The sequence below is a fragment of the Macrosteles quadrilineatus genome, unplaced genomic scaffold (assembly GCF_028750875.1).
Source record: "Macrosteles quadrilineatus isolate MER2022 unplaced genomic scaffold, UCM_ALF_1.0 Scaffold_8__2_contigs__length_117827958, whole genome shotgun sequence".
Classification (NCBI taxonomy): Eukaryota; Metazoa; Arthropoda; class Insecta; order Hemiptera; family Cicadellidae; genus Macrosteles; species Macrosteles quadrilineatus.
In genome coordinates, this window is record NW_026542601.1 from 96,649,713 (window position 1) to 96,675,044 (window position 25,332).

General features: G+C 35.4%; 1 protein-coding gene across 1 annotated transcript; it reads right to left on the reverse strand.

Moving 5' to 3' along the window:
• Nucleotides 1-11,004: 11,004 nt before the first annotated feature.
• On the reverse strand, nt 11,005-12,870 carry LOC128999735 (SOX domain-containing protein dichaete-like). Its single transcript, XM_054426387.1, has one exon. The coding sequence runs from the start codon at nt 12,548-12,550 to the stop codon at nt 11,714-11,716; it is 837 nt and encodes a 278-aa protein (XP_054282362.1). The 5' UTR covers nt 12,551-12,870; the 3' UTR covers nt 11,005-11,713.
• Nucleotides 12,871-25,332: the final 12,462 nt, after the last annotated feature.

Below are 25,332 nucleotides of genomic sequence, written 5' to 3' on the forward strand. Positions count from 1 at the left end.
GACGTGTGATGTTGTGGTCCAGTCAGTACTTGAGTTGTAACTAACAAACGAGATAACGTATGATGTTATGGTCCAGTCAGCACTTGAGTTGTAACTAACAAACTAGTGGGCGTATGATGCTGTGGTCCAGTCAGCACTTGAGTTGTAACTAACAAACGAGATGACGTGTGATGTTGTGGTCCAGTCAGTACTTGAGTTGTAACTAACAAACGAGATGACGTGTGATGTTGTGGTCCAGTCAGTACTTGAGTTGTAACTAACAAACGAGATGACGTGTGATGTTGTGGTCCAGTCAGTACTTGAGTTGTAACTAACAAACGAGATAACGTGTGATGTTGTGGTCCAGTCAGTACTTGAGTTGTAACTAACAAACGAGATAACGTGTGATGTTGTGGTCCAGTCAGCACTTGAGTTGTAACTAACAAACGAGATGACGTGTGATGTTGTGGTCCAGTCAGTACTTGAGTTGTAACTAACAAACGAGATGACGTGTGATGCTGTGGTCCAGTCAGTACTTGAGTTGTAACTAACAAACGAGATGACGTGTGATGTTGTGGTCCAGTCAGTACTTGAGTTGTAACTAACAAACGAGATAACGTGTGATGCTGTGGTCCAGTCAGCACTTGAGTTGTAACTAACAAACGAGATAACGTATGATGTTATGGTCCAGTCAGCACTTGAGTTGTAACTAACAAACTAGTGGGCGTATGATGCTGTGGTCCAGTCAGCACTTGAGTTGTAACTAACAAACGAGATGACGTGTGATGTTGTGGTCCAGTCAGTACTTGAGTTGTAACTAACAAACGAGATGACGTGTGATGTTGTGGTCCAGTCAGTACTTGAGTTGTAACTAACAAACGAGATAACGTGTGATGTTGTGGTCCAGTCAGTACTTGAGTTGTAACTAACAAACGAGATAACGTGTGATGTTGTGGTCCAGTCAGTACTTGAGTTGTAACTAACAAACGAGATAACGTGTGATGTTGTGGTCCAGTCAGTACTTGAGTTGTAACTAACAAACGAGATGACGTGTGATGTTGTGGTCCAGTCAGCACTTGAGTTGTAACTAACAAACGAGATGACGTGTGATGTTGTGGTCCAGTCAGCACTTGAGTTGTAACTAATAAACGAGATGACGTGTGATGTTGTGGTCCAGTCAGTACTTGAGTTGTAACTAACAAACGAGATGACGTGTGATGTTGTGGTCCAGTCAGTACTTGAGTTGTAACTAACAAACGAGATGACGTGTGATGTTGTGGTCCAGTCAGTACTTGAGTTGTAACTAACAAACGAGATGACGTGTGATGTTGTGGTCCAGTCAGTACTTGAGTTGTAACTAACAAACGAGATGACGTGTGATGCTGTGGTCCAGTCAGTACTTGAGTTGTAACTAACAAACGAGATGACGTGTGATGTTGTGGTCCAGTCAGTACTTGAGTTGTAACTAACAAACGAGATGACGTGTGATGTTGTGGTCCAGTCAGTACTTGAGTTGTAACTAACAAACGAGATGACGTGTGATGTTGTGGTCCAGTCAGCACTTGAGTTGTAACTAATAAACGAGATGACGTGTGATGTTGTGGTCCAGTCAGTACTTGAGTTGTAACTAACAAACGAGATGACGTGTAATGTTGTGGTCCAGTCAGTACTTGAGTTGTAACTAACAAACGAGATGACGTGTGATGTTGTGGTCCAGTCAGTACTTGAGTTGTAACTAACAAACGAGATAACGTGTGATGCTGTGGTCCAGTCAGCACTTGAGTTGTAACTAACAAACGAGATGACGTGTGATGTTGTGGTCCAGTCAGTACTTGAGTTGTAACTAACAAACGAGATGACGTGTGATGTTGTGGTCCAGTCAGTACTTGAGTTGTAACTAACAAACGAGATGACGTGTGATGCTGTGGTCCAGTCAGTACTTGAGTTGTAACTAACAAACGAGATGACGTGTGATGTTGTGGTCCAGTCAGTACTTGAGTTGTAACTAACAAACGAGATAACGTGTGATGCTGTGGTCCAGTCAGCACTTGAGTTGTAACTAACAAACGAGATAACGTGTGATGTTGTGGTCCAGTCAGCACTTGAGTTGTAACTAACAAACGAGATGACGTGTGATGTTGTGGTCCAGTCAGTACTTGAGTTGTAACTAACAAACGAGATGACGTGTGATGTTGTGGTCCAGTCAGTACTTGAGTTGTAACTAACAAACGAGATGACGTGTGATGTTGTGGTCCAGTCAGTACTTGAGTTGTAACTAACAAACGAGATGACGTGTGATGTTGTGGTCCAGTCAGTACTTGAGTTGTAACTAACAAACGAGATGACGTGTGATGTTGTGGTCCAGTCAGTACTTGAGTTGTAACTAACAAACGAGATAACGTGTGATGCTGTGGTCCAGTCAGCACTTGAGTTGTAACTAACAAACGAGATAACGTGTGATGTTGTGGTCCAGTCAGCACTTGAGTTGTACACTTGAGATGTAACTAACAAACGAGTTGTCGTATGATGTTATGGTCCAGTCAGCACTTGAGTTACAACTAACAAATGAATTAAGAAACTAAAAATTAGTTTGTGTCAAAAAATACATTTAATATTTTATTTTTTATCGAACCCAACGTTGTAGAATGTAATACGATACTATGATGTCTACATCATACATTCATACCTTGATTTGGAAGAAAAGTAAAAAATATAATATGATAATTATATCTATTTTTCAAATTACAAATCGTTAAACGTCTTTGTTGTGGCAAGATAGTTTTATCTTAAATGGTTTCAATGTTTACGTAGTGTTAAGATCGTTTCATTTCAATTAATAGTGTCTTAATTCATAATTGAACTTCTTTGCCACGATTAAAAAAATAACAACACAAATTTCAACTAGTTATTAAAAATGGTGTTTCATTTTAATGGTGGTGCTGAGTGTAGAACATCACTGTTATTTGTTCATTTGACATTATAAAATGGCAGATATTCATGAAATATTACAATGACTCAGAAAACTACTCCATCGTTGTCCAATTATTACTTCACATTGGGTAATTCATCAACGAAATTACTTTAAACATACCAATTTCAAAATGTGCACAACGGCAGATCAGAGCTAACTGACACATTCGTAAAAAAATTAGGGCATAGTTACGATAATCGTTCTGTTTACTGCAAAGAACCACACTACACATAAATATTGTAGCTTATTTCTTTTTCAAACTTACGGAACAGTTTCTCACACCGTAAAAGAGTGGTATCCTATCAAAAATGAATTAGACAAACTTTTTTTATTCTATTGTTGGTTTCAACTTTTTACTCTCAGTCAAATGTTTCAGTTTGCATAAGTATGCTATTAAAGTTTGTACAAAAATAGCAGTTAGTTTATCCTTGCACAAGCAAATATTAAACTAAACTTTTGATTCAATTACTAAGTACCCGTCCTTCGTACGGGATTGGCGTATAAGTCTAAAATCCTTATTGCAGTTGTACTCGTGCTTTGCGTTTGCAATGGTAGAGGACACGGTCTTAGACAATTTGGTTCTCTTTTAATTTAGATATGTTATAGTATACCAAATCTACCATAGCCATAATGTTACACCATTGCCCCTAAATATAAAAAAATTAAAAAATTATCATTTTTCATAGCTTTTAGCTTTTTGTTGCTAGTTGCTCCTGCAGTGGTGAAATACCAAAATGTTCTACTAAACCAACCCCCAGGGAAAGTTAAATGTTTTTTTTTTAGTTCAAGTTGTACCAAAACCAGAGGTTCACTAATTCGACACAAAATTGTCAAACACAAAAATATATTATAAAATACATCATTATAAAGCTCTTGTTAAATACCAACAGAATAATGAATCTGAATTTGACTACTTTTATTAGTATGCAAATGGCGGCTCTTTATGTGGAAAACTTGTAACTATTTTGAAAACATATTTTTGTTCTTGAAAGGAGTCTGATTACAAATTTTGCATTCCTTAGGTTTAGTGGGAATTTTTTTATATCATCATTGGGGGGCCAAAGATCTGTCTAAAATCAATAGTTGCTTGATACATAATCCTACATGTGTCTATTGTACGATCAATTTAAAAATCGTCCGATTTTGACGACATTTGCTACAAACTTGTAAATCTAGTTGGCGAACCAACATGATCAAAATAGGGGAGCGGAGTTTTATTGGCTAAAAGTTCTTCTTTTCTATTTTTCACCCACTAAACAAAACCTTTTGCAATTTCTTTCTAAACTATTTAGTAAAGCCTGAAAACAAATAATTAAGTATATTGAAGTGTTGAACCCCTAATGGTTACAGAGAAAATTCCAAAATCTTTACATTTACTGCATTTTTTTTTTAGAATAAATAAACAGCTGCAGTTTGCTTGTTTAAGGATGGAGATTCGCCTATTATTTTAGTCTGCAGGTTTGGTTAACTGCGGTGGGAGTGTTGTAAAAGTTATCTTAATTTACAACATTAAAATTTTTTGGATAATGGAATTACACTTCATTCATATTGTAAAATTTGAAGCCTTTATTAACTGTTGGTCGCGGTTATTTATCTCATCTTTTAGTGGAGATTTGACCATTTGTGCCCTAATGTTTTGCTGGTTTTCCATAGAACCTAATAAATATAATATTATGTTTGTTCAAAAGAGTTTAAAGTTGAAGTTTAATCAATAATAACAATAACAATAACAAGTAACAAGCGAGTAGTCCAAGTAAACAGCAAAAACACCTCATCAATCAATCAAAACCATACTTTGTGAAACTTTCTTCAGTCGATCCCTAAGGAATAAAATATGTTTCGATGCGTGTTTGATTTTCATGCAAGCATAAATTGTACTTTTGTTTTGCTCTTTGATTTTTATGTCAACTAGCAAATCAAGAGTTTTCAAATATATAAGAATAAATCCAGTGTACAATACTGGTCCAGTGTACTTGGTCAAAATGTGTTTAAGGTTGACAAATAAAATAAAAAAAAATTCACAATCATCCACATATATGGCAGAAAAATATTCAGAAATTGTCCTTAGCTGATCTTGATATTGCCGTGTTTATATATATTTGTATACTTACAATAAACAACACAAATATATAATATGTACTGTATGTATTTTTACCATGATTTCGATTAAACCTATATTACTCAGAACATTTTAACATAACGATTTCATCTCCGCCCAGACAGCCAGGTCTGAGACAGATTGGTCGATATAATCACTAATCCACCCTCACCTTCCCCCGCAGATAAAACTTCCGTTTTTAACTCGTCTCGGGCTGGGGTCGTTTAACAACCATGTTTGCATTTTAATAACGACGACACTTCCAGATCGATGCTTGGGGCTTATTATGTCTTGAGAGGGTTGTCATTTTAGTTTGATTTTACTCAATTGTAAACGTATTTTTCTGATTTGTGTAAGTTTGCTTTCGTTTGTTCTTGTTGTCATTGCTTTGTCGATTTGGCAAGCCTGCTTTTTCCTAAAGAATGTTGTATTCTATAAAAATTACTAATTTTTGAGGATTTACTTTGATTTGTGTTTGTTTGCACATGTTTCAAGTTTGTCATCGATATTACTTTCTTGTTTAACACGACTTGTTATATAAATAATCTTGGAGGAATTGTCTGTGCTTTGCAGTGTGTAAAATAATAAAGTTATTCAGACATCTTTACTAAAGTGGAAAGTGTTGGTATTTATAATGGTTGAAGGTTTGTCTTGATTTTTGTTTGTATTGATCAGCCTTAACACTTACCTATAAAATGTGTTGTTACTATTTGTTTTGTTTGTAAGGGCATTGTTGTAAAACAATTGTATTGCATAAAATGATATACTTGTAGCTTAGAATGTGTAAACCGAGTACGAGCCTAAAACTAAAATAAATACTTGCTGTAAATCCGACACAAAGCTTATATTAGTTTATCTTATTGTGTTTATTTTGATTTGTGTTTTCTTCATTCAATTGGTACACATTAGTTGGTTTCTCGTTGTTCTACTAATTCTGTTTTAAAAACCTGGTACAGTGTTTCAAACAAATGCTAGCTTTGTCTGTGCTTTTCACTAGGTGTCAGCCTAAAACTATGGAAGTTAAGTCCTAGTAGTAGTTAAATATCAGTCAAATATGATAAACTAATATAGGATTTTACAAACTTTAAAAACCCAGCATTATTATAGAAGAAAATAAAACTTGTCAAGAAGATTTACCTGATTTGTATGAAAGTCACCTGTAAAGTAAACAACTAAAGTAGCAACTTAAATATTATTGTTAATGAATTAAGAATTGTAGCTATTTTGCTGTTTAAACAGAAGCTGATCAATAAAATCTCCCAAACAATCTTTACATATTAACAGGGTAACCTTTGGAGACTAGGGTCATATTCGGTATTGGCACAAAACCAGACCTGAACTTCATAAAAAAAACAAAATTATATTTCATTTAAAAATATAATTTTTAATATAAAAATTGTATATTTTTTTATTATGTTTCACTGCAAGTCGGATTGACAGTGAGTAACTGCATAAAGAGAATACAGACGGGAATGTTACACATTTTTTTGAAAATGAAAGAGCAGATTTTATATGTTTTAATGTTAAAATCTGCTCTTTCATTTGAAACACCCTCTATACAATTTATTTTTACAGGACTGTTCATTGATTATTGTTTTATCTCTAACTTGTATTTTCTTAAATATTTGTTATTTATACTTCTTCCTTGCTATCCCGTTTTTATCTTTGTATTTTTAAATTCGGCATTATGCATTTTAGATTTATAGAAATACTAGCAGAGCACCGTCCTTCGTACGGGGTTGGCATATGAGTTTAAATTGCTTATTGCAGCTATACTCAAGCTTTGCGTTTGCAATGGGGAGGACAAAGTTTGATAAAATTTGCTTCTTTAAATTGACGGTAGGCCTATACTATGGTATTACACATCCACCATAGCCATAATGTTTCTACCTCTTCACCTAAACAATTAAGAAAAAAAGTATTACAAATTTAAAAAATCACAAATTATTCATGACATTAAAAACATAAACATAACTGTAAACAATCCTACTTTGACAGTTCTCATTGCGTATCATAGTTGTTTGTTGCTGCTTAGTTCAAATTAGCTGTTTACATAATGCAAAAAAAATAGTGCTGCACTCTGTTGGTAAATCTTATAACTTTTATGCTTTTGTATATCATAGAACCAACTTTTTTAGTTGAAACAGCTGACTAAATTCTTTAATTCCCTCTAAATATGAATACTCATAAGGTAACATGGGGAACTACAGAGCCACTGGGGCGGAGCCCGAAGGGATTTTTGAGATAAGAATATGCCTATATGTTAATCGGGAATGTGAGCTATCATCATGCCAAATTTCAGCCCAAAACATCCTGTGGTTTATGCGTGATTGACCTTCAAAACAAACAAACAAACAAACACACAAACTTTCATATTTATAATAGTAAGATTACTCAAAGAATAATAAATTGATAAAATTTTGTTTGTTTTGGAAGCAAATTATAGGTTGTGTGTAGGTAGAGTAGCCTACAGTATCAGTTTAGTGCAGTCTTATCATCAGTGTCGTCCAAGCAAAAAAGCGAGAACTGTATCATCACATACAATATAATACTGTAATATTATATAGTCCTCCGTAGTCTGTGGTATCATGATACCACAGGAATCGCCGAAGCAACGTGGTTGTCGCATAGAGATAAACAAAAATTAACATATGGGTTGTTTCGTTTAAAGTGTTCTAGATCCCTGGCAGATTTCTTGGTTTAGTTCACTGGTAGGCCTTTGAGAACATTTCCTTTGACATTTCCCTTTATTTTATTATTTTATTTACCTACGACCGTTTTTTAAAGTAGCCGTTTCAGTACAGTTCTTAGAATTTATAAGTTTCACATAACAGCATTGTTTACTTTCATAACAGCATAGTTTTACTCATAACAACACGGGTAACGGACCAATGAGGTTCAAGGACTGAGAGAGGAGAAGCAAAATTGTAATGATTCGAAATTCAACTAATCAGCTGTGGCCTGAACATTTAATTGTTTATTGGTGCAATAAGTATTTGATAGAATGTTTCGTTGCATCACTGTCAGTGGCAATTAGAGGTTATAAACAAAAACATAACCTCTCTTAGAAGTTATGAGTAGTGATTTTTAGTAATTAAAACACCGTCTTAGGTAAAGTAGTGTACGCAACTCGCGTAAATAGTGTTAACGACACTCGTAGAAGTTTTTAAAGCACTCGCCAAGGCTCGTACCCTAAATTTTCTACTCGTGTCGTTAACACTTTCTTTACGCAATCGTTGCGTAAACTACTACAGTATTTAGTCTCTAATAAAGTCTAACAAAGCTTTCAACATAGACTTGATTTTTTGTCTTAGTTCCTTAGTAACATGCCTTGGGTGTTTGTTTCCAATTTGAGCACTACCGAAATAGGACTTCCTAGATGTTTGTCGCTAGATTCTTTATGTATACAAGTGTTATACGATCAAAACATCACCTATTAAGTTATGAGGCCCGTGGTCCACAGAGGGGAGAAAAATTCAAAGATTGTGTTCTTTGCCGCCTCTTATGCAAACAGCTGTTGCAATTTTATCAACATTTTCCATGTCATAAGGAAAAATGTTCTACAGATGAATTATTCTTCCCTACGGGGGTCAAGACTCATTCCAAACTATTTGGTTCTTATTGCGAGTGACTTTACAAAACATTTATGTCTGTAACATCAATTATTGTTTTATATATATATATATATATATATTTAAATATATATATATATAGAAAACCGATCTAATATGTACACAACTGGAAGACATACAGAATTCAAAGGTAAATATTATCCCACATCATAAAAAAAACGTAGCTACTATGCTTGGTACAACATAGAAAATTGATAATGAAAATTAAAAGGTGAACCCAGGCGAAAAGTAAACAAACAAAGAGTCAAAAGAAATGCAGCCAGCACATACTCAATATTATTTTAAACGTGGTGATATTCAACCCTTTAATTAATGTCCACCTTTAGGAGAGTGTTTATCGAAAACCTAGCATTTTCCAAGAATACTCTCTTCAATACTATTACCTTTCATTCAAGTATGAGGTCGATATGTGTTCTGCTTACGGGTTTTTCAGAATTTCGTGTCCATAATACCTGTATAGATTTAATCATAGCGATTTATGTTTTAAACAGCTGCTAAAGCAAAAGTGTGTTTAGTTTGACCTTGGTTAAACACAAATATTGGTATTAACTGATTACAGTTTGCTGGCTTCTGCCATATTCCAAGCGAAACTGAATTATTTTGCCCCATTTGAAGGACGTTTGTTGAAAAATTGCTTTTTTATTTTTCTCCATTCTACGAATGAATGTTTTGGTTTGGCGATATTTTATTATTTAACAACACACTTTAAATAAAAATATAATGATTCACAAATGAGTTGGATAGGCAATGTGGTAAATATATCTGTGTGATCATTTAGAAAGTTTGAAGGATCGTAAAACAAACTGTACAAATTGTTTACATTCTAAAAAACGGACTTTTCTTGTTGATGAATCTATTATGGTATATCGAATGGCTATTAAAATCGCCTCAGTAAGTTAAACAATTGGACGAAAAAGATACTGTATGCCAGCTTCAAATGGCAAAAACTTAAAAAATTGCAAAAAACATTTATGTCTGTATGCATGTGCCCAATCTTACAGCAACTAGCCACAGTATGTTCTATAAAAAATATTTTTTTAATATCCATAACATTTAACTCTGTTGCCAATGGAGAATTAAATACAAATACCAATATTTCTAAAATTCTTTTTTCTCACATCCTTTTGGCGTTGTGTGGGTTTAGAACTGTTTTCACTTTATATTCAAATGTTTTATGATACACAGCGATATAAACAGTGATAAAACAGGTACAATTGTAAATTACTTGAAAATGGCGATGTCGTTAGTCCATAAGCTTATATAAAGTGCAACATTCATCTGAATTTATTCATGATTGATTTTCCCATTTGGTCTGAACGTAAAACAGATAAGATCTTTTGGATTAAAAAGCGCATTTGATCTAGACATTGCACATTAATAGCACAAATAAAGATGTACATAATCAATCAATTACTTGCATTACCAACACCAAGAGGGAATCATAATAATGTATTAAAATAAAATAATTATAATATTAAATACAAATTAATTTAATTTCTATAGAAATCGTTACATTTTCTTTCTTCTATGTCATTAGTTATACTGTGAGAGCGAGAGCTAATTCTTTTAAAATTACCATCATATCGATTGTAAATAAATACTAATGTTAAATAAAAAGGAGCAAGTGAAACTGAAACAGTTTAGAATAAAACATCCACATTTATTTTTCGATATACACATTTGTACACATAAAATACATATGTATACCAAAATCTTGGAACCTTTGGCTTGAAATTATGATAACAAATTTATTACAATGTTATAGTTAATATCTATTTACAGAACACATTCGAAAGCAGCGAATACGTGGAAGATTAACAATTAATTTAAGAATTAACAAATAAATTAAATTAACAATGGCCAAGTAGCATGAAAAATATGAACAAGACAAAAATAAACGGTACCACTGATAAATTTCAAAAAGGTTTAAATGTAGCCCTATCAACGTATTAAAATTGAGCATATATACCATCTAAAAATACTAATGTATACAACCACAATACAAATCAACTCAGTCTTTCCAATGATTGAACACCAAACTAAATTAATTATTGTAAACCCTATGTGTTGATAAAATGTAAAAAGTCCTGCCTACTTAATTAATTTAAAATAAGTTTACATACAGCTTTCTTGAAGCTGAAAGAAGTATACATGCTAGAAAAGTTAAGAAATAAATTGTACGTAAAGGATAAATGGTAAGAAATTGTGTGCAGATTTAACAATAATGTACCCTCATTAATTTAAAATTAGGTCTATAAAAGTAAATTTGTAAATGTTTAAACTCTTGCTTATACATAAAAAATAAATTAAGTTTTGAGGTTTAGAGAAAAGATGGCTAAAAATAAATTGTAGGTTAATTAAGTTGTAGGATTGGTTAATTACTTATATTTATTAACTAATAAAATAGCTAATTAAATTACATACCGAACTGGTTATGTTATGTTATATATTATGGTTTTTAGCAAAAATTTGAGAATGTAAACGATGATTGGCAATAAAAGTTACTGCATACGATAGAAAGTGCTCCTGCAATTGTAAACCTCAAGGCAGTGAGAGAGGATTTAGCCTAATTTTTAAAAACAAAATTATTCAACGGGGTTAGATAATATTTAGACGTCATGTTTAAGTGGATACGTTAAAAAAAGGAATGGCACATTTTATTGCTGTTTTTTAAACTAAATATTTCCTTTCCTTTAAACAAAATGAAAACTTGTAAAATTTAACACGAAGCTGAAAGATAAAATGTAAGATGTAATAATAACTTAGTTTGGTGTTGAATATCTGTAAAAAAACTAATAATTTAACTAACTAAAAATATATAAACTCGAAATAAATATAGGTTATAAGTGTTTGTGCAATCAAAACTGAACTTTGCATTACACTAAGTTATCGAAAACATTTACTAACGTGGACTAAAAATATAGAAAAACCGATGGACTTACCGACTACAGATAAATGGAAACACACTCAATAGTCCGACACATGGGTAGGTAACTGGGTCCGGTAACTCCTTACCTCCGACAAAACTTGGTCCTAGTATATGACGGAGACGGGCCTCCTCAGCTGGTCGATGTCCAGGGTAGTAGAAGCGGAGGAGGTGGGCGTAGACCCTGGGCTGGAGCTTGGAGACTGCTGGCCGGAGAACAGGAAGTGCGGTGGAGGTGGAGGTTGGTGGAAGAACGACAGTGGCGGCGGAGGCAGCTTTCCTGAGGCAGATGTTGGGTACAGCGAGGAGTAGAGCGAGCTGACAACGGCGACGGCGGGGTTGGAAGCGTACTTGGAGGCCTCTGAAGAAACCGCGGTGGCGGCTTGGTTCTGGACTAGCTTGGAGAGATGGACGGCGTCGAAGGCGGACCCGAAGTAGTGCGGAAGTGGAGGGTATGCTGCGGAAAGACTCTCGAGGTGGGGCGAAGGCGAGGCAAAGTACGGAGGCAGCGGGAAGCTTGGGAACGCTGCAGCCGTGGTGGGTCCTGTTGGGTACAGAGTCGGCGAGCCCTTGGGGATACTTGTTTGTCCTGGAGACTTTGGCTTTCTGCGAGGTCTGTACTTGTAGTCGGGGTGTTCCTTCATGTGCATCGCCCGCAGTCTTTTAGCTTCGTCTATGAACGGTCTCTTCTCCATTTCTGTCAAGAGTTTCCACTCGGCGCCCAGTCTCTTGGAGATCTCGGAGTTGTGCATCTTGGGGTTGTCCAGTGCGATCTTCCTCCGTTGTATCCTGGACCAGACCATGAAAGCGTTCATGGGTCTCTTGATGTGTTGCTCTTGACCTTCCATCGGCGAACTCATCGTGAACCCGGGATACGCGTGACTCGTCATGTTCACTGTTCGGGTCGCAGAAGTAAACTGACTGTGGAGCGGCAAGGATGGCATCCCTGCCTCCTAGAGTGGGCGGGGGTACGTGCGGCCAATTGCGCCGCTCCAGTCAAGCCACGCCTCCCGCTCCCATTGGCCCCCCGGTTCCAGGTACAGAATTGCCACTGCATTGTTGGACACAATGAACAATAATAAATCAGTTTCTTTACTTTTCATTGTCCCCCACAGTGGATATAACGAGTGTATTACACATATGTTACCAAACATTGTTACCGAAATAAAAAGTCTTTAAAATCCGAAATTTAGAGTTAGTTTAGCCCGCACGACGCACGCTACCCTGGACACTGAGCCTTGTTTATGTCTGTCTGTTCGTCTGACTTCCCTCTGATCCCTGATCATTCTTACTTCTTGTAGATTTTGTATTCTTCGTGCTTTGAATATGTTTTGATCGATTGTATTCTGAATCCTCGTATACTGTTGTTCTACATATTATTATATTGAAGTTACCTATTTTGATCGTGTTTGATTGGATATACAGTATTGTATTCGTCTCGTATAATAGGCCAGCAACATAATTTCTTTTTTTTATGATCCATACCGGGTCTGTTCAAGTGTTCGTGGATTTTTGTGTGAGTGCAACTCCCGCTACATTCACAAAATTTTAATGGGCTTGGAACGATTTTCTCTCAAAAGTGTTTGATTTTACTTAATTAAAAAATGCCACTGGCATAGACACAAGCAACTAAAAACTCCGTAACTATTTTTAGTTAATGGAAAAACATCGTGTTTCGAATCCAACAGCCTATCCATAACTTTGGATAAACATTGACTTGATAGCTGTGCAGGCCTAAGTAAAAAAGATCCGATTCAAATGAGTTGTTTTGCTTCTAATAGCAAAAAAATCAGCATATTCATAACTTGACACATGACACATTGACTTGATAGTTTTCTAGATAGTTAAAAAGAGCCAATTCAAATTATTTTTTCTAATTTAGAAAAAAAGATAACTTAATCAGTAAAATACTGTACCTATTTGGTCAGTGATAGTTTCCAGATGACCTGTAGGTATTCTTTGGTCAATGTTCTTCACCCGAATGTTTCTTTTTAACGAATGTCCCAAATAGGAAATAAGCTATTACCGTAGGTCTCATGGTAAGACCTGGACCCGGGACCGATCTACTTTTTCGTTTACTATCAATTCAATAGTTCAAATTCATATATATATTTATATGTAGGCATATGTGTGTGTGCCCATTAGCACGAGAAATCGAGCAAAAATGATCAGATTTCAATTAAATTTGGTACAAAGTGTAAACCTACGTTTATTCGAACGAGTGGGTCAAAATAGGGTTTTCTCATTTTTGACCCTCAAAACATAAACTTTCTCGAAACTTGGCAAATCTATGCATTTTTTACTAAGCTTTCTTCACAAAAGCTAAGCTTTTTTTTTACAAAAAAAAAACACACACTTTATTACCCTCCCTAAAGGCAGTAAACCTAGTAGGTACTCATTCAACCTAATTTTATTGAAATAGATTTAATTGAAAATCAAATCAGGCAAATAAGAAATTCACTTAAGTCTGTAGGTTTGCTACGGCGGGGGTATTTCTGTGTGTTTAGGTTGAGTATTTGGCTCGTTCATTAACACAAGAAATTATTATTTATTTACATTTCCGTTGTTTTTAATAATCATCATAGCAATTTACACGAACATTGAACATTAGAACAGAAACAGTATAGATTTTAACCATAAACACTGGCCCGAGTGTCTTACCAATACAGTAGCTGTAACAGTTATTCTGGACGTTTTTGGACAGTTCCATTTAAATATTAATAAAAACATGTTTACTTCACTTTACGGTCCTACACTCATTCGAATGAAAATATCAATCGATTGTTTCATTCCAATAATCAATATTTTCATTCGAATGAGTGTAGGACAGTAAAGTGCAGCCTCCATAACTATAATAGGCTATAGATTTTAACCATAAACACTGGCCCGAGTGTCTTACCAATACAGTAGCTGTAACAGTTATTCTGGACGTTTTTGGACAGTTCCATTTAAATATTAATAAAAACATGTTTACTTCACTTTACGGTCCTACACTCATTCGAATGAAAATATCAATCGATTGTTTCATTCCAATAATCAATATTTTCATTCGAATGAGTGTAGGACAGTAAAGTGCAGCCTCCATAACTATAATAGGCTATTATTTTTTCTTTACGAGTCAGTTTTAAATTGTATAGGCATTATCAAATTGAAATTAGGTCACTTCGTTAACCTTCCCAGTGCTTATTGAATTAACCTTTGTAAGTTTGGATAAAGTATGTTTTGAAATTATTGCGTGATGAGGCTACAAAGAGTGCATAAGGTCCGACTTCCGAATTCAACGAGCTCCGTAGTGGTGTAGTCTGGATCAGTTGTATGATTACATAAGGAAAACGGTACTTTTAGCTCTTTTTGGATTTATTTTACATTATTTGAGTACAAATAAATTATTGAGAATGCTAATGTGTACTGATTTTGAGTTAGATTATGTTGTTATATCGTGTTGTTTTTTTTTCTGGTGCACAACAAAAATATTCACACACTTGTAAATCACAGCTGTTCAACAACACAAAGTGTCGAACCAGGAAAACGCCTCCGAAATTCAAATTCCTTTAAGTGGGTCAAAAGACCTTGAAGTCGTCTAGACAAGGCAGGTTGGCAAAAATTCCAAAGTGGCCCAAATCACAAGAGAAATACAACAGAGGCAGATGAAGACAAAGGTCTGCAGAGTAAAGGTTTATTGGGGGTGTATAGATGTCAGGGGTCTAATAAACTCCGCCGCCGCTCGGGAATCCCTGACCGAGGGTGAGGAAAACAATGTAGGGCTGCTTGCTACGAAGCACCTTGTGCAGACAAAGAACTAGTATGAGCTATACCTGCATATCATGTAAAACTATAACTCGAACCTCTCTCTCGACCGATACACCGTTTTACAAAAACGAACAGAATCTTCAGTATCTAATAGTCAATATAAACATTAGTAGATAATAAGGATAGAAAAATCGACTTTAAGAAGTGCAAGATAAATAATGTCATGCAAATAGAGGGTTTGAACGCAGTAAAGGTAACAACAAATTGTTAAATAAAATAATAAAATTCATAAATTACTTTCCCCACAGCAAACCTGTAGAATAAACTTAATCTTATTTCCCTAATTGGACTTTCCCATAGTTATTTTCTTAAATACGTCAGATTTACAAACCCCATTCAAATAACATTAGGTTTTCTCCTTCAGTATTCAGTTTGTGAGCTGTTAATACTGTAATTGTGTGTGACATAAATATTTTATATTTTTTTTACGATGACAGTAATGCTATATTTGCGATAACGTAGTTTTATTACGACGTGAAGCCCAAAACTATTTGCTACTATTGAGAAGTAAGGTAGGTAGTGGAGTTTTCATAACAATTTAATTCGATGAAAACCCAATTGGGTACCTATACATTTAGTTCACCCTGAAATTATTATTACCTTATTATTACGGTTATTACCTGAAAAAGTACTAACAGTTTCACTACCAGGCGTCACACCATTGACTATATAACCTCCTCTGTAATGTATAGTCACACCCGGGGCTCAATGTCCAGTAGATTTGACTTCAAACAAACGTTTAGTACAGGGTGTGGCATTCCCTGTAGCAACAATCCAAAGAACACCAAAACAGCCCCGTTTGATTTATAACAGCGGCTCTACCCAAAGAGACATGTTCTCTACGGTAGCTATGCGCCCTAGTCTGTTCTATAGAAACCTAACTTCCCTTTTTGGAAAGGCTTTTCGCAGCTAATAAAGTTGATTGTTGTTTTGTTGTGTCTGTCACATTATAGTGAAATTCTTTGAAGTCATTATAAACATAAAAGAGTAACTCAAGAAAAAAAGTAACCACGGTACAAAACAACACAATTCGTCACGACCCCAACAATTTGTTTTAGTTTTTTTTCACGTGGTACACCTTTTTATAAGATATACAACAAATTTACGTTACCTACGAAAACATGTCTACAGTTCAAAATGACACCCTATGCATTTAATTATATTGCAGTCGTATAAAGTGTCTTTTGAATTAGGATAAAACATTAGTAGCTCTACAACGTCAATGTCTGATTAAATATCTGCAGGTTCTGTCCAGAAGATATTAGATTCTACGGATTTTTACACCTCAATGTCGATATCAGCGTCTGATTAAATATCTGCAGGTTCTGTATACAACAATATAATATTGACGGAACTTTTACACCTCAATGACATGGTAAGCCTCTGTCTAAAAATGTGCAGGTTCCATCTACTGGGTGATACAAATCCACGATACGATCACGACCCAACGCAACGTTGACACACAAGTTTTAGCAACAACGATTAGTTTAAAAACGCACTGCTTCATCCAATAAACTCGCAAACAACGCCGAGAATTGATGAAAACAGACAGAATGATTGAGAGTTCACCAATGCCAGCAAGTTTTATAAACTGAAAGGCCATGGATTAAAACCATTTTACCCTGCATATGCACTCAACTTATAGCCAAACAACGAAACAACTCATCGCTTCATAAATAAACTCGCAAACAACGCTGAGAATGGTGACAAAAGCTTGAATGATTGGGAATTCAACAACACCAGCAAGTCTTTTCTACTGGAAGACCATGGGTTCGAACTTTTACCCACATACACACTCAACTTTGAGCAACAACACAACTAAACAATGCGCTGCTCCATGCAATAAACTCGCAAACAACGCTGAGAATGGCGACAACAGACTGAATAATTGTGAGCTCAACAATGTCAGCGTCTGATGAAATATCTGCAAGTTTTATCTACTGGAAGACCGGCATTGTTTGCGAGCATGCGCCCTTTTGTTTTCCGATTCTCCTTTTCTTCCCGTCAATGTTTTGCTCATGTCTGACAATTCGACAATGCTCCTCCCCTTCAAAGAAATTGCTGAGCGCTCGTTCATCCACAAACCCAGTCAGTTGTCTTCTCTCGTGTTCTCCAGTGTTAATTACTTCTGTCTTGTCTGCGCAATTACCCTGTGTTCTCGAATTCCACCTTTGTTGAGACGGTTTCTATTTTACCTTCCGTATTCAGCACTATTCATCGCGCTCGTTGGTTAGGTGTTTGCAATGGGAGACGAAATTTTAGATTTTGTTTTGTCTTACTTAATTATTTTTTCAAATGGGTACTGTGTGCAATGTGCTTAGACAAAACTGTAATGCCTAACAATAAAATGTATTGCTGTAAATTAGATTAGGAATAGTATTAACAAGCATATTTTGTACGTTATAGTTGGAAAAATATCATTGTATTTAAATAGCTATGGTTTAGTAAGTTTTCATTAACTTGCTTTTGCAAAATGGATCAAATAGATTTAACCACCAGACCGGGAACGCCTTTGACATTGACTGTATTCTGGAACAAATTGTATGGTTTAATAAAAATAGTATTTGCAAAGAAGTTAGTAATCGTCTTGTAGAACACTTTGCAAGCTCGAAACACTTCGAGCACTTTGTTGCTTTGAAAAGCTTCTCGTGAATTGTATTTATAGCAAATATTCGTATAAGACATTCAAATAAATTATACTTATACTTTGCCTAAAAGTTGTATGTACTTAAAAACATTTTTTTAAATTTGGTAGAATCCATTTTTTTATGAGCTTAAAATGTGAGTTACAATTGAGCTTGCTTAGTAACTTGATGGTAAACATGTTGTAAAAAAATTAATTAACTTTCTGATATGCGAAACTAGCTGTATTGGTATTTCGGAAAAAAGAATAACAACTGATCTTAGTAAGGCCCCACAGATCTGAGTACCACAGAAACTCAGATAATCTTACCCTTGTACTCACATCTTGCATTAATATTTTAGCTTCCATACAGAGATTACTTCACCGTTTAAGTGACTTCGTCAAGTGCACAGTGATTATTGCTACCTATACATTCCATCCCCATGTTAATAAAGTTGTAGCCAGGTTTTTAATACAATTTGTCTTAGTTGATGTGAGCCACCTACGGATTGCACTGATCTAAATCACTGATTTCTGCCGATTACATGATAGTTTTTACCAAGTCAAACTGATGGAATGACTTATTATGAGCTATAGCAACTGTTGTGACCCAGCAACTACGTCAGTAACAAAAAATAAGGTACAAAATAGAGTTGTAGCATTGAATATATACCCTATTCATTATTCATAGGGTTGAATATAGGGTATTGAATATAGGGTATATATTCAATGGTTGTAGACACTAGCGCAATCTGTGACTGGCTCACACAACTACATTCTTTTTTAGTAAAAAATTGGCGACAGCTGATCCATATAGATGGGATGTCTTCTTCTGTATCCAATAGTCAATGATTGCTTCTAGGTACATGGGATGCAGTTCCACCGTTTACAAGAATACTCAGTTCATGCATCGTGCCATACTGGATGAGGCAGCCCAACACAATCAAGACAATCAAGTGATGCAGTGATTAGGGCAAGTGCTCAGTGATTACCGCCCTTGCAAATCACTCGCACCCTTCTCACAACAACGCTTTCATTCACAACCCTTACACCCCCTTGTCTACACCTTCAGTCTCTATCTCACTGATTAAAACAATCAAATATCGATCTTGTCTTTCCTGTTGTGAAGAAGTATGTGGAGTGACTTGATGCTGTCAAAACTAAATCATCCGGGTTTAATTTTAAGCTTAGTGTTATACGAGTGATTTTAATACTCGTGCTTATGGTAAGGTGGAAAAACCACCTTATAATTATTACTTTGTATTCAAATTTGTGTTTGAAAAACATCTTCAGTTTTATCATACATTGCATTGCGATTAAAAAGGGAAAGAGAAGGATGTTAAATAAAAATTTGTGTTTGGCCTGGATACGAAAAAAGATTTCAAGAACAACCAAATAACATACTTGCAAAACGACAAGACCATAAATTGCGTGTGGCTTGGAGGTGAGGACCGTGAAAATAGGAAATAATACCAAATAATACTGAACGAAAAACCATTTATGTAGACCAGTAAGACAAGGAGAAAAACTAACAAAATAGTGTTACAAAGTATAGTATTAGACGAAATTTCAATTACAGGGTATCTTATGTTATTATATTCATTAATTATTATATAATTCTTTGCTATGTAGGCCAGATAAACTCTTAATTTTTCTGTGTCCTCTGTAGATTTATTAGTGTCTTCCTTTCTTTAGTGTTTCCCCCACAAAACTAAACCAAACAATCGCCGTTATGATTACTAGATGGGACTAGTTACAATGACTTTGACGGACTAAGTTAAGAAAGAATAGAAACAACAGAGATAACTGTGAAGTATTCTAACTATTGTGCCTTTGTAGCCATGACAACGGCGACGGTCCACACTTTGCGCGGGAGAATGAGGATGATCCTCACCCCCCAGGTGACGGGGCTTCCCACTTTGGCGGGAACAGATTACACACACGTGCAACAGAGGTACACAAGTGCCGCCAACTGAGGCTGATGGGAAACCCCTAAACTCCTTAAAGCCCTTATTTAGTGGGAGGTAAAAGGAAACCTTTCATTTGAAAGTGGGATTTAACGAATTCTAGAGCTTATTTTCTTTTATTCGGCATAAAAGGAATTTATTTGTACTGTGATTATTATCTCTTCAACTTCAATTATTGAACCTATCCTTGATTTTTGCTTTGAATTGGACGCGTTTTTCTAATAACTCAGAAGTTTTAGTTTAGGAGTATAATTATAACTATACTACATTGTTATGGTTATATAGTGAATTATATAATATGGACATTTTACTGAACATTTTACCCCAAGATGTGTAAAAAACTTTAATTATTTTTTAGTCAAAGTACCTTTTTTATCAATGTACTAATTTAATCTGGTGAAAAGAAAATTCAAAAAGTTGAGTCAGTGATTGGCCTAGACATAACCAAAAAACGCAGTTTATGCTTGAATATACAAGCTCTGATGACGTATTTTTACACGAAATATATGTACAGGAATTTTTGGCAACATTTCCCTTTAGGGAAGGAGCTATTAACATAATACCTGCAGACGATCTACCAAAGGCCAAAAACACTAACATTTGGCTTGAATGATCAGAACGGGATGAACTTAAATCAGTTTACGAACCAGCAAGATCTTGGTATTCAGCAAGGTATTTGCTGAAATAGTGACTTTGTGCTGAAATAGCAAGATCTTGGTATTCAGCAAGGTATTGGGAAAGGGTCGATTTTTTACAAAACATTTAATTTTTAACCCCCATGCTATAAAAACACTCTTTATTTTAAGGCCTTTCACAATTCTTATAATGGCTTTTGATAATGAATCATTTTTGTAAAATAAATGGTTGCGAAGGAAATAAAAAAAAACTCTACATTTTAAATTTCCACGCGATTTTAGAGGAAATAAAAAACCTCTACATTTTAAATTACCATACTATTTTTGTGGAGAAATTGTAAACTGAATTGCATTAATAGTTCGCTTGTCTATGGGTATGTCATTACTGAAAATGGCGATTTTTAAAATTATATAATACAATATTTACAGTTTCCAATCAATTTCTCCGTATTTGTAGAAGAAAATCTAGAGTTAGTTAAGCGGAATCAGAATCTGCAGAGTAGTTTGCAATTTTTGTATATAAGTTTGTTAAAATAATTGTACAGTTTTATTTTTAAAGGGCCATCATTACTGCCCTAAAAGTCACCTGTAAACCTTTTAAGTTTTGGATTAAAAACTGTTTTTTGAATGATAATTCAAAATATTAATAAGAAAACTGTATCAGTTAATCATAATAGGTTCTGTAGACTATTTATGTCATCTTTATGATCGGGAATCGGGGTTTTTTGTTCAATTACAGTTATATTTATTTGTATATACCCTCTTAACTTTCCTTGCTTTTAAATTGCCTTCCTAAAATATTCAAAAAATATTTAAATATGCAATACAGTATCTACTAACACATTATTTCTTCTGGGACGCTAGGAACGAGCCCGGGATTGTTTGCCACATTACTTCAGGCTAAACATAGAGGTTGCGGCATTATCACTTAGAAAAAATCCATATGTGGGTTGGCGGGATTTGAACCCGTGACCTCAGGGACCAAAGCCACGTGCTTTAAACCACCAGACCAGCTCGCTCCCCGGCACAATAAAAAATATGAGAAATTATCTTAATGTCGTTTAATATATCAATCTTTGTAGATAAACATCCTACAACTTTTACTGCTTTAAAGTTTTCTTCATCAAAAGTTCAAAAACTTAGTGAACCTTCGATACATTTATTAACATTAGTGTAAGTGTTTAACACAACGACAAATACAGTAAATGCGCACAATAGCGTATAAGATATATAAACTGACATCATAAAAGAACAATGCAACAATCCATTACCGATTAAATTCTCAGATAATTAACATGGCGGATCATCAATTCCCTCCAAAACTCCAGCTTGACCCTATTTGGCGGTAAACGCTGACGAATATTCGTTTAAAACTACGAGTCCTGTATGCATCTGCATTGCATCGTACTGTACTCAGTCCTCTCTCGTCCACGGTCAGTTTCGTATTGTAGTCTGCTCAATATTTTCTCACACTTTACGTGCATCTGACAGCCGTATTGTATTTTCCAGACGCTTTCATATTTCTGCATTTCCGCTCAAGTAGTATATTGTCGGTAAATCAGAGTATTCAAATTTCCCTCAGATTCGTCTAATCCAGCTATCGAATGTGATTTCGAAATACTCGTAGAGTGACGATTATGATGAGTGTTGGAAGGGTTGGTTTTGAAAGTCCGGGATAGACGGTTAAGTTAAATAATTATTTACAATGTTATTACAGTACGTAATAATATTAATGTTTGATAACATTATAAAAGTAATTAATTTTTCTACATTCGTTTTTATATCTTAATTGTATTTGTAATTAATTGTTTTGTCGCTATAAGTCATCCATGTAGTATTAAATGTTTTAGATGAAAAAACCATTTTGGGAGCTACTTAATAAAAAAAGGTTAACCTACATGTTTTTGTAGGTTAATTAGTTCGTGGAATAGTCAAGTATGACAAAAAATATAGTTTGTTAAACGGGGGGAATGTCTAAAATATCCTCGCTTATTTGCTGTCCTCGGTTTTTCCGTGGTACAGTAGTAACACTATAATTCCTGATGAAAGGAGCAATTTAATGCATTCTTTACAAGGTCAACACACTATTCCATCAACAGGGTATAAAGTGACTGTTTTGACATGAGAAATATAATTATAAGAATTCCGGGAAATGGAAGGGCATTTTTAATAGGTAAAGAACGGGAAACAAAAGTCACTTTTCGCTCGTGTGACTATATTTTTCGCCAATAATCATATTTGTTTCTCTGTCCCAAGATAAATAAAAGTAAACTAATTATATATCTACCAATAGCATACAATAAAGAAATAAAATATGAAATGTCGTAATAATCAACAAACATTTTTCGTTACGTTAAATTGTTAACGATGATAAAAAGTGAGAAAATGGAAAACTGATGTCCGCGATTCCTGCAGACCCTTTTGCCATAGGGAAAATCACGAGTATTAGAACAGAATTCGGATCAGTGACGTTTATGTTTTGATGCATACCTTAAAAAATAACTACTTTTTCCTCGCAACGCAAATATTAAAAACTGCCTTTCTCGCTGCAATATGACGAAAATGTACACCGTTAAAATCGTTAAATTCCCTTGACGTTTCTGGTTGTATAAAAATTGTAATTTAGTAACAGTGCCACAGTGTTACCAACAACGCTACAGTTTCCCGTTCAGAGGGGTTTGCAAGGTTGGTACGATTGTTGTCAATTAAAACGAGGTAATCACCATGAAGCGAGATCATCTGGGTTTGTGGCTATTCTCTAATTAGACAGCCAAGCGTTGTCTCTAACACCCGACTTGTGATGTCCTATACATACAAACTTGTGTTTACATGTTATGTACATATTTTATAAATTATGTCTGTGTTTAAGGGTGGCTGGGTGCATAGCTAGGTACGTTACAATTGGTCCGATTAATATTGAATTTCAGTGCCTAGAGACCGAAATGCAGCGATCGAATAGTCGTTTTTACTTTCTCTCCATATACATAGGTAGTATATGGAGAAAGTTCTGTTTTCGTCAAAATTTTGGAGTTTGAGTTTTGGGTGCATATATCCGTTTTGGGTCCCCCTGTACCCCAAAAAGTGGTTTTCGAAGTGATATCTGTGTACCAGAGCTACAGACCACACCACTATAGTCTGATTTTGATGAAATTCGGTATGTAGGTACTAACCTACTACAGTTGTACTATGGTACCAGTAGGTTGCCCAGGCATTCCCGACGACGTGGAACATACCTTTTTCCACTGCCAGCGTTGGGAAAGGCCCCGCCTGGAGGCTCAACAGTTAGTAGGACTACTGTCAGTGGACACGGTCATACCGATGATGACGGAGGGTGAGGACAATTGGACCTGTGTGTCACATTACATCCAGGGTATTCTCCGCGCCAAGAAGCTCGACCTTGACCGGGATGCGGTGTAGGTCATAAAGTATCTAAATGCCAAAAACGGTGAGAGCCCTGAGGGCTTAGGTCACATGTTGGCCTGACTTGAAGTAATGTGACAAACAATTCCAGGTCTGTGTCCAACAGAGTAGAGGGGTTTTTTAGTGAGTAGTCTGTGATAGTTTCAGGAGTCTCACACTACAGGCTGGCTACCTGTGTGCGTAAAAGCATTTTCCCTCCTCTCCCTAAAAAAAAGTTAGGGTATTAGTACTATGGTATCACCTACCATGTATCTCCAACGATATACGGGACTTATTTTCATTGTATAACTCCTATTGCTGCAAAAATGTTGGTTTAAAAGTTATTGCAACTTATGTTATTTTCCTATAAAACCCCATAAATTAACGGAATACTGGATTTTTGAGAAACCCCGGTTTTTATCACAGTTAGTATGTTATGGTCCTTATGATAGTGCAACCCCCCCCCCCCCCATTGCTGGAAACATTACGGTTCAAGAGTTTTCGCAACTTATTCTAAAAAAAAAAAAAAAAAAAAACTCCCACTGCATACCCTTTATAAAGGTTGTTGACAAGCTAAGGAGAGAAAGTATATTTCAGATTGCTCATACAGTTTTTTTACTAATGATTGAAAATGTCCACAATAGTCCCTAAAATAACATTGAGCATGACTTACATCCTTTCCAAAGAAGAAAATAACTATATCAAGGCACATTATTTCACTCTATCCCATTTAGAAACCATTTCCACAATCCGATTCTTACACTATTTCTCATGTTGAAACGACAGGTTGGCACCACTGAGCAGCAATACCAACATAACATACATCACAGTTGTCACACTAAAAGTAGCCAACATTGTCGCCATCTTATTAATCTGTCAGAGCCGGAAATATTGTTGAGATTGTGATAAATTTGGCGAAATGTTGATGAATGGATAGAATGCTCTTTACGTTAATGCATCCAGCGATATTGTGACGGATCCTTCACAACTTGAGATCTTCAGTGCGGATTACTTTGGTTGTATTGTCGCCAGCCGGAGCTCCTGTCGTTCTGTAGGTTTTTGTATTCCATCCCCCCCCCACCACCACCCACACCTACAAACCCCAGACAAATTCTCCAGCAACATTCTTCTCGTTTACGATATTCTCCTCACACTTTGTCAGTGGTTTTCTATTTTCTTGCTCTTTCTTTGATCGTGTGTCGCGTTGAAAAGTTCGGTTTTACCTTTTGGGATAAAATGCATTGTTTGAGATTGAAATATAACCATAATTACCTAAACATTTTATACTTGGG

Coding starts and splice junctions, on each gene's coding strand:
- LOC128999735 (XM_054426387.1), bottom strand. CDS start 12,550: ATGCCATCCTTGCCGCTCCACAGTCAGTTTACTTCTGCGACCCGAACA.